At 35.4% G+C, this 15,973-nt stretch overlaps 1 protein-coding gene across 1 annotated transcript in view; it reads left to right on the forward strand.

The window, feature by feature from the left end:
• Positions 1 to 15,973, forward strand: part of Ttc21b (tetratricopeptide repeat domain 21B) — a 63,686-nt gene that overhangs the window by 17,998 nt on the left and 29,715 nt on the right. The window contains exons 13-19 of the mRNA XM_005393290.2: positions 1,835 to 1,992; positions 3,635 to 3,859; positions 5,239 to 5,477; positions 6,509 to 6,581; positions 7,130 to 7,240; positions 8,201 to 8,339; positions 11,679 to 11,785. Coding sequence (XP_005393347.1) covers positions 1,835 to 1,992; positions 3,635 to 3,859; positions 5,239 to 5,477; positions 6,509 to 6,581; positions 7,130 to 7,240; positions 8,201 to 8,339; positions 11,679 to 11,785 — 1,052 coding nt within the window. The remainder of the gene's footprint in view (positions 1 to 1,834; positions 1,993 to 3,634; positions 3,860 to 5,238; positions 5,478 to 6,508; positions 6,582 to 7,129; positions 7,241 to 8,200; positions 8,340 to 11,678; positions 11,786 to 15,973) is intronic.

Consider the following 15,973-nt stretch of genomic DNA (forward strand, 5'->3'; position numbering starts at 1 on the left):
GTTTTTGTGGTTTGTTTGAGGGTTTTTTTGGTGTTTCTTTGAGGCAAATTTTTTATGTAGCCCAAACTAGCCTTGAACTTGCAGTGATCCTCCTGCCTCACCCTTCTGAGTGCTGGAATTATAGACATGCCCCACCATGCCCAGCTAAAAGTATGTATTTTTAACAGAACTAAAAATACCAATTTGAATGAATTCTCATAATTATTCTTGCATATAATGGACTTAAGAGGTTGCCTTTTCTATGTTTTGAACTCCAGTTTAACTGTTTTAAAAAAAGATCATCTCAAAAGCTTATTTTACCTCTTAAAATACTCTAGTAATGCTGGGCGTGGTGGCACACGCCTGTAATCCCAGCACTCCGAAGGCTGAGACAGGAGGATTGTTGTGAGTTGGACACCAGCCTGGGCTACAAAGTGAGTTCAAGGCCAGCCTGAACTGCATAGCGAGACCCTGTCTCAAAAAGACAAAAAAAAAAAATACTCTAGTATCATTAAATACCCTTAATACTCTTGCAATCGTTTCTGTTATAAGGCAAATCGTGTATGAGGACCCATCAGAGAGTGTTTATCATAGATATATGCGCAGGAGGGCCCTCCATAGCCTTCTTTATTAATTTTATTAATGTTTGTTATTATTGATACTATTAATATTATTTTATTAATTTTTCCATTGTGTTTTAGTTAATGCTAGACACATGCAACTCCATTTTGATTCTGACAACTTTCACACACTCAGATTTATTATGTTTAGCCTTTTTTGCTTGCACGATTCTAAGCACTGCATTACATCACATTGAAAGACTCCAATATTAATTATGCTTGGTGATTAATTGTTAGACTTTGACATTCTGTTTACTGAGCTATTATGATATGTCAGCCAGTTATTTGTCCATTAATTCTCTACCTCTAAGAAAAAGCATTTTCTGTTTCAGTGTATTTCCTTTATCAGTAGTTTGAGCCCTGTGGAACTAAAAAGCTCTGACTTTCAGCTTTATTTCTTCTGCTGTGCCCTCAGGGAAGGTTAAAGAATGTAACTGAACTAAGCATAATTTAGGACCTCTTTTTTCCCACATCACTTAGCAAGGTTGAATGGGGAGTGGACCTACATGTACTTACTGAAGGCCAATTTGTCAGAGGGCTAAGTGTCCATCATGGAAATTAGCATCACGAGAAACTTGTAGGACGGAGAATCTGTGATGATTATTCTCTGAAGAGCCTCCTCCTGCTGCCCCCTGTACCAGCCCAAAACCACCCCACCATTCCTGTCACATTAATCTCAGTCATTTCCTGCTATTTTAAGACTCACATGAATAGCTGATGTTTCCTAAAACATTCGGTATTTCAGCTGATATTTAAAGGCATTTTAAATGTATAACTTGTACATATGAATCTCTAGAAGTGTCCCCATGCCTTTTTAGTTATTTAATATATAATAATAAAATTCCTGGGTAAGAATGATTATTAGACTGTATCCTCTCTGCTAATATAAATGACACTGTGGAATTCTAGCTATCTAAGTGTCTATTTTTGCACAACCTACTTTAATGAAATTATAAATAAACCTTTTTTGACAAGGAAAATAAAGGTGCATTTATGTAGCTGTCAGTAACACTGGTGATTGACTGTCATCCACTCAACTCCCCTGGTTCGCTAATTACAGTCCAGGGCTCCTGTCTTAGAGGTCTGTTCTTCCTGTGGACTCAAAGGAAGGTAACTGATCCATGCAGGAATGAAACCCTGGCCTTTGAACAGAGGATTTCATGTTTAAACATTAGAATAGTCCACAGACTCTTCTGTCATAGTCATCTGATGCATAACTGTGTTTCCCTCTTCAGGTAATATTGAAGCAGCATTTAATAACCTGCAGCATTGCCTGGATCACAATCCCTCTTATGCAGATGCCCATCTCCTGATGGCTCAGGTTTATTTGTCTCAAGAAAAATTCAAATTGTGTTCTCAGTCTCTTGAACTTTGCCTGAGCTATAATTTTAATGTAAGTATTTGAGACTCAAGTGACTGAGACATTTCACTGTTTGATCCTTCAGTTAATGCTTACATATTCAACTATTTTATACCTTAGCCTGTAGTATTTTGTTAAGAAGTACATTTTTAACAGAAAGAGGGACGAGGGATATAGCTCAGGGGCACAGCACCTGCCTGGCAAGTGCAAGGTCCTAAGTTCGATTCCCAGTACAAAAAAGAAGAATTTTGAACTCACAAGCAGTAGGGGGAAAAACGTGGAGGTACCTTTGGTATAATTAAAAGCTATGTGAACTGGCAAAAGAAAAAAGAAAAGTCCCTGATTTGTTAGGTACAGTGGTGTACACTTATAGTCCCAGCTATTTAAGAGGATGATGCAGATGGTTTACCTAGGTCTAGGAGTTAGAATTAGAGGCCATCCTGGCAACATAGGGAGACCAGATCTCTAAATGAATGAATGAACGGATGAACAAACTCTCAGATCAGAGGTCTGAGACAAATGTCTGTCTGGTCTTTGCATGTATTTCTCTGGGAGCATCAGTTTTCTTTTCCATAAAATGTGTATGACACTCTATAATTATGAGAATTAAATAAAAAACTACATGTAAAAGTAACATTAAATCATTGAAAATTATCCCATGTATTTTACATAAAAAATAAATCTGTTTCTTTCTTGCATCTTTGTTTTTCCTAATTTCTTTTTATATCCATTGTCACAGCTAGGCATTTTGAAAGTTATTGAGTAGTTTTAAGAATATAAACACAATCTGTTTCTGTCTGAGATATTTTGGATATTTTCTCTCAGCATTAGGGAAGCCATAGGCTCAGAGGCTTCCTGAGTGAGTTCCAGTCATAGCTCCTCAAACTTGGGTGTTGCTTTACAAGATCTAGAGCCCTGTCATGGTGAACCCATAAGTGAACTAGATCTTAGTACTAAGCAACACTGTCAGAAATTATTACCTGCTTCACAGGACAGTGGATCCCAGGCCTGGTGGCCCATCATAGCCCAGTGCTGGAGAATCACAGGCCACAGCCAGTGAGTGGGTCCCTCTGGGAGCTCAGCGTCCGTTCTCACAGAGCCGCGCGGGAGAACACAGGGCCTTGGAGGACTGACGGCTGCCACGGCCCCTCACGGGACCCTCTCCTTGCCTTAATCTTCTTTCTCCCACTCAGTTTGTCATTCTCTTATGTTTTCTGTATACACTATTGATACATGGGTCGGATTAGCATCCAAAGGCAAAGAAAATATGTGATGAAAGCTCCCTAAAATGTTTAATGTTAAAAGTAAAGAGAAGAGAACTGTGTTTATAGAAATCTAAGAACTATATCTGTACTAGAAGTCCCACATAAGAAAACTCTTCCCTGAAAATTCCAGTAATTTTGTAGAATGTATTAATTCTAAAAGGCTTCTTTCACTCTGTCATAGTAAAAACCCCCATTTGACCCTTTGTCATTCAAGAGGCTGCCAGGCAGTGGTCATTTCCCCGAGCTGATGGAATGTGGTGAAGGGTTAGGAAGTTTGTAAGGAGACAGGAACAGACTTCATATGTGCGGTCACAAACGGGCTACCTTAGCAGCCCTATTATTTCAGGTTTGATGGATGTTAATATTATAGGCACTTCAAAGATTGATTACTTAAATGGAATGTTTTCCAGGTGAGAGAATACCCTTTATATCATTTGATAAAAGCTCAGGCACAAAAGAAAATGGGAGAAGTAACAGAAGCAATTAAGACTCTGCATATGGCAATGAATTTACCAGGAATGAGGAGAACCGGAGCATCTTCAAAATCAAAGTACAGAAAATCTGAAGTTGACGCAAGCCATCGTTTATCAGTCTTCCTTGAATTGGTGGAGGTTCACCGCTTAAATGGAGAGCAGGTAAATTCAGTGGCTCAGAGGTGAGTTTGGTTGTTCAAATATTACTAGAAAAGGAAAAAATGAAAACTATTCCCTTGACCAACTGGTAAAATGTAGAAAGTATATTTTCCATTACTTTAGAGTAAAATTCTGCAAATAAAAGTACTTTCTCTGTAAGCTCCTAAAAGTTAAACAGAATTTGTTTCTGAATAACTTTAAGTCTCAATGTGCTTATGTTGGCTACCATAAAATGTAATACTATAAGGTTTAATTATACCACAGTGGTAATAATGTAAAGGAATCTTAATCCTGTGAATTCCTAAAAGGCCCATACACATACACTTTCATATATACACTAGTTTTATTAGAATAAAGTGAACCTATCCAGTACTTGAAAAAACAAAAGAAATACTGGATGACTAGTTCTGATAAAGAAGTACCATGAAGTGCTTTGTGTGGTGGCACACGCCTGTAATCCCAGCACTCAGGAGGCTGAGGCAGGAGGATCAGTGTGAGCTGGAGGCTAGCCTAGACTACACAGCAATACCCTGTTTCAAAAAAACCAAAAGAAAAAGGAAAAGAAATACCATGAAGTTAGACACTTTAAAAATAATTCAATAGGTATCTACAATCCACTTTTTCACATTTTAATATTTCTTTTGTTTTTTTCCCCTTTTTGAGACAGGGTCTCGCTGTGCAGTTTAGCCTGGCCTTGAGCTCACTTTGTAGCCCAGACTGGTCTCGAACTCACAACCATCCTCCTGCCTCAGCTTCCCAAGTGCTGGGATTACAGGCATGCACCACCACGCCTGGCACATTTTAATATTTCTGAATTCAGAAAGTTTTAACAGTCTGTAAAGTTGAGATGAATCTTAAATAAGGTAAAATTTTTACCCAGAGGATAACAAAAATGTTTCTCTGTGGAGAGAATAAAATACTCTGTTAATAAATGACACCTTTGTGTGTGCATTGGGTGCATGTTCCCTGGATCCCATCAAGTTTGATGCCGAAGCTTGATGCTGGTTCTGTCATTTGTTAACCTTTCAACTTCTACGTCTCAGTGTCCTTAGTGAAAGGTGGGGATAATAATAACTGTCTTAGAGGGGTGTGTCCAACCAAGTGGACTAATGCATCGCATCGAGAAAATATTTACTAAATTACAGCAGTGGTGATTGTATGTAGCTACTGCTGTGTCTTAGTTGGGAAAGCATTTATTCTGAAACTAATTTCTATCTTTGAGATTAGTTTTAAATATTTGTACATTTCAGAAAACCTATTGATATTTTTATAAACACCATAACTGGAGCAGCATTTTTTATTCATTGTTTTATAGGAACATTATTCTTTCTAGTATAAACTGTTGGATGCTTTGAAAAACTATTTTAATTTCATCTTTACAGCACGAGGCAGCAAAGGTTTTACAAGATGCCATCCATGAGTTTTCTGGAACATCTGAGGAATTACGAGTTACTATCGCTAATGCTGACCTTGCGCTGGCCCAAGGAGACGTAGAGCGGGCTTTAAGCATTCTTCGGAATGTTACGGCTGAGCAGCCTTATTTCATAGAGGCAAAAGAAAAAATGGCAGACATTTATCTGAAGCATAGAAAAGAGAAAATGTTATATATCACTTGTTACAGGTAAATAGTCATTTCAGCCCATTATATTTTGACACATGTACCTCTTAAACTTAATTCCCAAGTTTATTATTGTCTTCCTGTCACTTTCTTTACAGTAATTTATAGATCCTTTCCTCACCATGTTCTTGATGCTTTCTCCGACCACCATGCCCTGCTGCTCTAACCAAGTGGTTTACTCTCCCTGAAATATAATTATGGCAACTCCAAAGCGTGGTTTGCTCTAGTTTCTCAGCTCTCTTTATCAAATGACTTTTGTAGAACCTGAATGTTCTTATTTAGAAAAAGAGAAAGGATTATATGTATTCTTAAGAACATATAACATAACAACTATCCAGGGAATAGGCAAGCATGTCAATACTCAGAATAATAGTGCTTGCAAGAGAAAATTAAAGTTTACTACGTACCAAACTAAGGAATGCATTACAGACATTCCTTGGTGAAAGAGCAGAAGCTTTAGAAGTTATGTGACGCTGATAACTTTAATACTTACTGAGGCATCACACACAAACGTACGTTCTCCCCAAACAAAATGTAATGTAGAAGCACACACTCCATGTCACTCTCTGTAGGAGAAAATTTTTCAGCTCTTAATAACATCGTAAAATACGGATAAGTTACTTCAGTGTTGGCCCACCTGTAGTATAGAAATACCTAACCTCAAAACGCCGCTCAGATTGTTTTTGTAAATACTGAGTGATTTAGAGAAACTGGGCAGCACATAGTGTTCAGATGGCTCAGTTGCAGTTTCTGGATCATGTTTTCTAAAATATTTTCAAAATGTTAGCACAGTTACCCCTAGTGATTTGAAATATGGGGAAAAACAGTGTTTTGGATGTACTATGACAGTTAAAAACATGGATTTTTAGTTTAGGTAGATCTGGTACTTCAGTTGTAAACTTAAACTCCTAACATCATCAATAAAATGGAAATAATAATTACATTTCTAATACTGGCTTTGGGCCAATTACATGAGATTTGTACTATCATGTACTTGTAGTCAGTGTACTAAGAATAGTTGGTCTGATTTTCAGAGAAATTGCGGAAAGAATGCCCAGCCCTCGGTCTTTTCTTCTCCTCGGTGATGCGTACATGAATATTCAAGAGGTAAAATTTCTGATGCTACTTAGCTTACACTTTTAAGAAACTCTTTATGATGAGTATAACCTTCTATTAAAATGAATTTGGCTTTCCTATAATGTTTGTTTAATATTTGAAGATCAAAAAGGGGATAGCTGTACAATCAAATTTTCCTGTCTTTTAGTATTGTGATTCAGTAATTCAGCATGATGGATTATTTGAAATAGAGATATACTAGAAGCACATTAGGAATCTCCTTTAAACAGAAGGATGAAGAGGGCCACTGACTTTATAGTAGGTGGCTGAAATGAAAAATCAGGAAGCTGTTTCTTAGATCTGTATTATTTATATAGCTAAGTACCTACTCAACATGGTGGTATCATAAATATAATTTATATCCACCCTACTCACTATCATTTTTCTGAATTGTTAAGATTCTCAAACTTCAATGTGTACTTAGTTATTTCTATAAGGAATTTCAGATGTAGAGCTTACCTGTACAAATACCATTCAGTGGGATCCACGTAAGCTGTTTTTATTGTTTGTTTTTGGGTATGTGTGTTTGACAACTTTAGCCTGAAGAAGCTATCATAGCATATGAACGGGCATTAAATTTGAACCCAAAAGATGGAACGCTAGCAAGCAAAATTGGGAAAGCATTGGTCAAAACTCACAACTACTCAAAGGTAAGTACTACAGAGTTTGTCTGTTGGATCAAATTGATCAAATTCTGCTCTGGAGAAGTCTTCAGCAAACGCCATTTGCATCTTTGATGATTGTAAACTCCAAATTTGTATTCATGCACTGAAATTTTTCTTAGAGGCTTTCTTAGCATCTCACATTCTTCACTGCTTCATTTTGTGAGGACTAGACCCTGGTGTTTACTTCTGGCTTCTTTTCCCAACCAAATTATTGGCATAAAGTTATTTTATGTGGGTGTGGCACAGGGAATTGAACTCAGGGTCTTTGCACTGAGCTATACCCATATATATATTTCTTTTGTTTGTTTGTTTGTTTTGTCTTTTGACCCAGGACCTCACTAATTCACTAAGTTGCCCAGACGAGGATCAAACTTGCAATCCTACTAGATCAGCTTTCTAGAGTGCTGGGGTCACAGACGTGTACCACTATGCCTGGAGAACTCTTATTTTTTTTCTTACATTGTATAATAAAGGATAAGTGTCCTGTTGTTGAACCAATTTGGCAAGTCAGATGCTTTGACAGATTTATTTTTCCCTAATAGAAATAACATGTTTTCCTTTAATTGCTATACTCTTGCCCTATTCCTACTGATTAGTGATTACATATATACCAGCCAACAAATTACATGCTTTTATAGGGTTCTCTGGTCTCTATGTACTTCAAACATGGACTAATAACAGTAAAAAAAAAAGTAAGGTAAAAAGTAGAATAAAACCTGTAAAAAATGCTTGCCAAATAGTGTTCATGTTTGTAGTGTTGTGTGATGCTTGATTCTATAAGAAAAGTGGCATACAGTACTGAACTGACAGGGCAGGTATGTATGTAGGAGTCTTCCAAGATTATTTCTAGTTGTGGGAGTGCCTTAGGTCTGTGATATTTAAAATATCTGTGCTTGAATGCCAATTCTCATTGCCTTTTTCCTAAGTGAAATGTATTTTGTTTAGGCAATCACTTATTATGAAGCTGCTCTGAAAAATGGACAACAGAATTACCTTTGCTATGACCTGGCTGAGCTTTTATTAAAATTGAAATTGTATGAAAAAGCAGAAAAAGTTCTTCAACATGCACTAGCTCATGAACCTGGTATGAAAATCTTTCTGGTTCAAAAAATATACCTGATGAGTCTGATTTATTTTACATTACATAATAATGTATTTATATTTTCAATATTGTGTATGTGTGATTGGTTATATATATTCACATGTATTTTTTCTTGTATCAGAATGCCACTCTACTAATACGGGTATTTTAAATGTTATAATAGCAGATTATGAAGTAGTTAACTGTGTTAAAGAAAATGGCTTACTTGCCAAAGTGATACAAAGGAAGTTATAAATTGCAACCATTTCTTATGCTTAAAATATTAACATTTTTATATCTTTACTTTTTAAAAATAGTAACAACTAGATGTGGTAGTGTACACCTCTAATCCCAGCACTTGAGAGGCTGAGGTAGGAGGATCACTGTGAGTTCGAAGCCAGCCTGGGCTGTACAGTGAGTTCATAACCAGCCTAAACTACATAGTGAGACCCTGTCTCAAAAAAAAAAAAAAAAAATCAAAATAGTAACAAATGATTCTTTTCAAAAATTCAAGTAATAATAATAATGAATAAAAAACCTCTTTACCCCAGGAATTCCACTTTTTCTCCTTTGAAATTATCTTCTTTAGAGTAGTTAGTGATTTTATATCTATCTATCTATCTACCTATGTTTATAAGTATAGTAAGTGCAGTTTTTCTTTTCATGAAAGTGTGGTATTTATTTCCTATTCTATAGATTTTTCCATGTACAACATGTCCCCAATATGGTTTTATACCAGTACTACATGTGCCTATCATTCTATCTAATGGCATCATAATTTTTCATAACACCCTGTTTATAAATTTTCTCTGTGTTATCAGGCATTTAATTTGTTTGCTCTCATCATTTTATTATCAATCATTTTGTGTGAATATGTTTTGTCTCATTCTTTAGGATAACCTTTCTTATATTTCTTGAGTAGCATGCTGGGTGAAGAATTTGTGTATTTAATTTTTTTTCAGTATTTTCAAGTTGCCTTCTTACCAATTTGTACAGATTTACTTCTCTAAGATCCTTTTTGAAATAAAATTCAATGCTTGACTATTGTCAGAATGTAAAGATTACAGAAGCCTGTGAAAACTGTGCCTTCCACTCATCAAAGAAAGCCGCATTTAACAACTTACATAGTACCATCCTAGGGCCAGGGATGTAGCTCAGGGGCACAGCGTCTGCCCTGCAAGTGCAAGGTCCTGAATTCGATTCACAGTACCAAAAAACATATATATCATCCTAAGTCCCTTCACTTCCGTCTCTTTGTCTCTGTCATGCACACACAGTTTCAGTCAGTTTTCTACATACACGTATTCAACCAACCATGGATCAAAAATATTTGAAAAAAAATTTGTGTCTGTACTAAAAATGTATAGTTTTTTCTTGTCATTATTTGCTAACCAATATAGTATGACAACTATTCACATAACATTTACATTGTGTTAGGTAGTCTTTGTGATCCTGGGATGATTTAAAATATGTAGAAGGGTGTCCATAAATCATATGCAAATACTATACTGTTTTATATAATGGATCTGAGCACCCATGATTTTGGCATTTGCAGGAAGTCTTGGAACCAATAATACATCGCAGATACTTACAGAAGTGTTTTTTCTACCTAATTGTATTTTTTTATGTGTATTTTTTTTCCTACCAAATGGGTTATAGGATATCCATAATTCTGCAGTACGAGTTTTTCATTTAGTAACCTTCTCAGCAAATATATTTCCTTGTCAGCAAATATAGCTCTTCCTTATTTTTTAGCATATGTATTTTACTCTGTGTTAATATTATAGTGTATTTGATGAGTCCTCTGTTAATGGCCATTTAATTGGAGAAAACCTGGAAACAGTACTAAGACAAAATATTTTCATTTATGTCTAGGTGCTTCTATATTGAATCTTCTTCATTGTTCTTTCAGCAGTCTAAAAGTTTCTGTTTTATATAGTATTGGTCATGAGGAAAAAGTTACTGTAATTTGCATTTCCCTGAAGACTTATACAGTTAGGCATTATTTTACTTAGAACTCATTTCTCCTTTCTCTTTAATATGAATCCTATCTTTAAACTGCTACGTATTATTCTGGTTATAGATGTTTTCTCCCAGGCTCATCTTTATCAAATTTATTTATTGTGTCTTTGATAAAATAGAATACTTAAGTATCACTTACTATATCTGCCCTTTTTTTTTGGCTTCTGAATTTTTTTATCATTCTCTGAAAAAGTTTCCCTAATCCTAATGTTATGCAGATCTTTCCATATTTTTCTGGCATTTTTGTTGTTTTAATTTTTATATTGAGAGCTTTAATCCATGTACCTTAGCCCGTGTAGTCTTACTGTATACTTCCCAAAGTGGATAGCCCATTTTCCTCTTTCAGCATGTATTGAAATAGCATCTTTATTATATAATGATTTACCCAGCCCTTCAGACCTCCTACCCTCTTCTCACCCACACACAGTGCTTGTTACTTGTGTCCACCAGAGCTTTTCTTACCGTTAAAATAACTGTAACAAAACGTATCTGAGCCTCTGGAGCAGAGCCTGTTATGGGCAGTGCAACGCTTGATGAGTGGCAGGAGGGGCTTATTTTTATTAATTATTCCGGGTTCTTCTAGTGCTCTTACATCTTCAGTGTTCGGTACTACCTAAATGTTTAAATAACTCACTTTTTACCAGACTGTATTTTGTTTGTATATGTTAATTTATTTAATAACTTACTAGCTTTTTAAAAATCTTGCAGTAACCCTATAAGATAGGGACTGTTATTTCTCTATTTTTTTTTTTACAAGGGAAAGTGAACCACAGAGCTAGTAAATTGTGAAATCTAAACTAGAAATCCGTCTGGTTAGCATACAAGTCGGTGCTCTTAATGCCAATACTTTATTGTTTATCAAGTATCCTATTTTAAAAAGAGCAGTTATTCTCTTAATTGCATGTAGCAACTGTTTTGTCTTCCTTTAATGTCCTCAGTGAGCAGAAATTTTTTATATTCTTACAAATGAAAATTGAAATGTTTACTTACATGGCAAGATTATCCTCTCAAAGTGTATTAAAGAAAAACTTCTAGTTGTTATCCATTTTAAAAATTTTCTTCCAGTCAATTATATCCTAACTTTTATTTTTGGTCATATCTTAGTTAAGTGACTGACAATAAAAATTAATCCTTATTCACTACTTTCGAGGGGATCAAACTCAGAGCCTCATGCGTACTAGGCAGGCTGTCTAACACTAAGCCAAATCTCTAGCCCCTGTTAACTGTTCTTCAAAATCATTTTTTGCAAAAATTAGTCTTAAAAGTATAAACGTTTATTTCAGAACAGTGTTTTTCCCTTTGCATCTCATTCATTTACAGTAAATGAACCGTCAGCTCTCATGGAGGATGGTCATTCTCAAGTTCTACTGGCAAAAGTTTACAGTAAAATGGAAAGACCTGGAAATGCAGTCACTTCATTACAGCAGGTAATGTGTGTGTGAGACTGCAGTGGGCTTGGGAGATGGGTGCAGAGGGAACACACCAGCCATGAAAAGAAAGCCATCTCTGTTGGCCGGACAGACAGAGAAAGTAGAGCAAAACAGAAATCATGGGTGAATGTCTTGTATAGCTGAAATATTGCTAATTATTATAATAACTGAGAATGGTATTTGAAATTCTGTTTTACTACTAAGGATATTGATTTTAATACTTGCATGAAGTCCTATGACTTGGGTTACTGTCAAAATCTGAGCTCTCTATTTTCTTCCACTTATGTAAATCTTTAGTTTCTCTTAATATTATGGCTTTTCAGGGTAGAAATTTTACACACATTTCTCTTTTTCTTGGTCTTTTAGAGACAGGGTCTTGCTATGCAGTTCAGGCTGGCCTTGAGCTCCCTTTGTAGCCCGGGTTGGTCTCGAACTTGCAATGATCCTTCTGCCTCAGCCTCCCAAGTGCTGGGATTACAGGCGTGAGCCACCACACCCGGCTTACACACATTTCTTAGACGTATTCCTAATTAGTTGAAAGTTTTGGATAACTTTTTAAATGTCAGGTTTGCTGACAGTTTTTCTAAGTGATTTAAATTGTTTCAAATATATTCTCTGCATCTGTCAAGATGTTTATAAAACTTTTTCCCCTGTTTATTTTTATCTGTTATGTGGTATCTTAAATTGATTGGTTGTGAATTGTTAGCCCACCCTTATATTCCTAAAATAAGTGTCATCTCGTTGCAGTTTTGAAGATAATATAGTCAGAATTTAAAGATGTTTCCTATTATTTTGTTCCAGCTTTCTATATCTGTTGTCATGAGATTGGTCTGTAACAGTGATCTTTCTTTAATGTTTGGAAGAATTCACTACTGAAACCACTGAGGCTTCAAGACTTCTTTGACAGAGTTTTTTAATGGATTTAGCATTGTTAATAAATTCCAGAGTGATCATTTTAAAATGTCCTCTTGTCGGTTTAGAGACAGGGTCTCTCTGTGTAGCCCAGGCTGGACTCGAACTCATGGCAGTCTTCCTGCCTCAGGCTCGCAAGTGCTGAGATGAGAAGAATGTGCCACCATGCCCAGCTAGATTGTTATATTTTTGAAATTATTTGTTTCATTAAATTGTCAAATATAGTGACATACATTTGTTTGCTTTCTTTATCTTTTCAACCCTGGCAAGTGCTATAGAATCCTGTTTTATTGGTCTCTTTTCTTTTTAATGATCAGTTATGCTACGGGCTTATTAGAGTATCTAATAATCAATTTCCCTTTTTAGCTTCATTAAATGTTTGCTTTTTACCTCATTAATCAGTTTCTTTTTTCCTTAGACTTGGCTTGCAGATCTTTTCCATGTTTCTTGATATATATGGAGGTAATGCATGTTAGATTTTGTTCTTTTCTTATTCATTTAAATGGATAAATTTCCACAAGCACTACTTTAGTTATATCCCACAAGTTTATTACTGTCTAGTTCATAATATATTCTTATTTTTATTTGGTGTTCAATTTCTAATCAGTTCTGATTTTATGTTTTTGATACTGATTTTGAGTTTAATTCCAGTGCAGCCAAATATACACATTGAAGGATTTGATCCTTTGAAGTTTGTTGATGCTTGCTTTATCTCCTGCATTATGATCAGTTTGCTCAATGTGAATTTGAAATCATCAATTTCCACAGTTGCTGGCTCTCAGCACATGTCAGCGGGGCTAAGTTTGTCAGTTGGTTGATTCAGATCTTCTGTTTGTTCCGGGTTAGTTTTTACTGCTTGCTGACTTGGTCTGTGCGGACAGCCTGCTGACATAAGGTGTCAGCGTCCTTCAGTGTAATGTTTCTCTCTCGTAGTCCTATGTGTTTCTGTTTACTTAGTGATCTGCAGTCAGAATTCTCATTTCTGTTTAGCTAGCCCATTTTAATTATAAGATAGCTCTCTTTAATAATATTTCTTGCTCAAAATGTCTTCTGTCTGGTGTAAACACAGCTATTCCAACTCTTGCTGTGTGCCTTTTCCTTTCCTTTTCTTTTCAACTCGCTGTGTCCTTATATTGAAGATCTGTCGGCGCAGAAGTTTTCCTTTTCTCTGTTCTGACAATTTCAACCTTTTATTCTTTTCATTAGAATATTTTGTTTACATTCACTATAATTATAGATTATACTTTAGTTTATATCTGCCATCTTAAATTTTTGAAACTTTTTAAATTCTACATTTTTAAAAATTTTTTCTGGGTCTGATTTTTAGTCCACTTTTCCTTCTATTAGTTTATTGTTTCCTCTTTTTCATTTTTTTTCAGTGTTACCTAGTGTACACTGAACATTCTTTTCTTATCCAAAACTTTACTTCACATTTGCCATTTCCATTATTGTTATTATTCATCTTAAACCAGTTATTTAAATCTTTGTAGTTAACACAATATATATCCCTGTAGTGTCAGATACTGAAGGATTTTTTAAAGAATCTTTAGTACAATTAGCAAATAATTATGAGATATCTAAGAGTTCTATGAGAATATTTTTGTCCCTATTATGGATTTGTTTTATAGCACCTATACTTTGATTTTATTTAGTACTTTGTGATTTATGTCATACTTTCCTATCCCCCACACCTCCCTCTGAGCCCTAAATAATGAGATATTTAAAACACATTACAGTTTGTTACTTTTAGAACTGTCCCAGCAAGAGGTAAAAATGTTACAAAACCAGACATTGCTGGTGCACATTTCATTTTCCTGTGTAGGAACCCAAGATTACCCAGCAATTAAAAGAAAGTAGTATCTGCTGAGGAATGCTGGCTTCCAGATTGTTCAGGTCCCCAAGACAGTGTTAGACACTTACTTCGTTTTATATGCAGAACTTTTCCGTAGCCAATGAGACTAGCTGATCATTGGCACAAATGATTGAAAGTGTTACAGCAAAGCTCTCAATAACCAGTGCCTATTTTATGACTTCATAGTGACTCAGTAGATGGTATTAAGTGATTACAAGGTTACTCAGTAAATATGGCAGCAAACTAAGAGCCAGTTATGGGACTTTTATGCCTTTCTTCCATTACTTTAGACCAAAGAAATGTAATACTATATTCCTTACCCATAGGCTTGTTTGAATTCTACAGATTTTAATATCTCTCTGTTCCTATGCTTTCATTGAGCATTATAACCTGTTCTCTTTAAGAATAGATCATTTTTCTTGTAATGTTAAAATTTGTCATCTTTTCAAGTTGTAGAACTACTAGGTAGTCTCTCAGTTAACTGATTTTACCTCTCTCTCTACCCTAATCCATTATGGGTTGATTTTGTGCCTTCATTCCGGGAGAGATCACTTCCTAAATTCTTTGAGGCAATTTAACGATCTCCAAAAAGGATTCATAATACTAATTTGTTTTGTGGTAGTCTAGTTGCTGCATATAGAAGTGAAAAGATGCTTGCACATAATAATCACCTCCTTAATACCTTATAGTTTTGAAAAAAATTTATGTCATTCTGTTCATTCTGAGTCTATGAGTTCCTATGCTATGTTGAAAACAATGAGTGTCTGATGTAAACAAATAGGTCATGTGTTACTGTCCTTATTTTCTAAATGTGGAAGGAGCCCACAGAGAATATTTGGCCCAAATTCTGTACAGTAACTGTCGGTAGACACACTTACAGCCCAACTAAGAGCGTATCAGTATTAATCCTGTGTGCTTTCTAGGACACCTCTGCTTGTCATTTTTTGATGAAAAGAGTTTTGCGTTCTGTAAATAATTTACAAGATGTTTTTATTATGAGCTTTAGCTAATATAGTACTGTATGTATGTGTGTTTCAGTGGCAGTGTCCAGAATTTTTGCTTTGGGGTGATGAATTGAGAGCTTGGACTATTAGATTTCTTTGATATTCATGTAAGCTTACAATTTCATTAAAATGCATATTCTTCAACAATGTTGGTATGTTATTCTTGTTAGTATCTTTTCATCCCTGTTTGTAGAGTCACATTATAGAGATTGCTACCTCGCCATGAGTTACCTACCAGTAGCTACATGGGAAGTACAGCAGTTTTAGTAAGGGTAAGCTGTTAAAGCATTTTAAGTAACAAAGCCAACTTACTATTTTAAAAAGTCAAATGCTTATTTCATCCCTTTATGAATATAATTAATTCCAGCCACCCTTCTAGCATTACATGAACAGATACTGAAGCAACACACACACACA

Source organism: Chinchilla lanigera, unplaced genomic scaffold (assembly GCF_000276665.1).
Source record: "Chinchilla lanigera isolate Chin_1 unplaced genomic scaffold, ChiLan1.0 scaffold00048, whole genome shotgun sequence".
Classification (NCBI taxonomy): domain Eukaryota; kingdom Metazoa; phylum Chordata; class Mammalia; order Rodentia; family Chinchillidae; genus Chinchilla; species Chinchilla lanigera.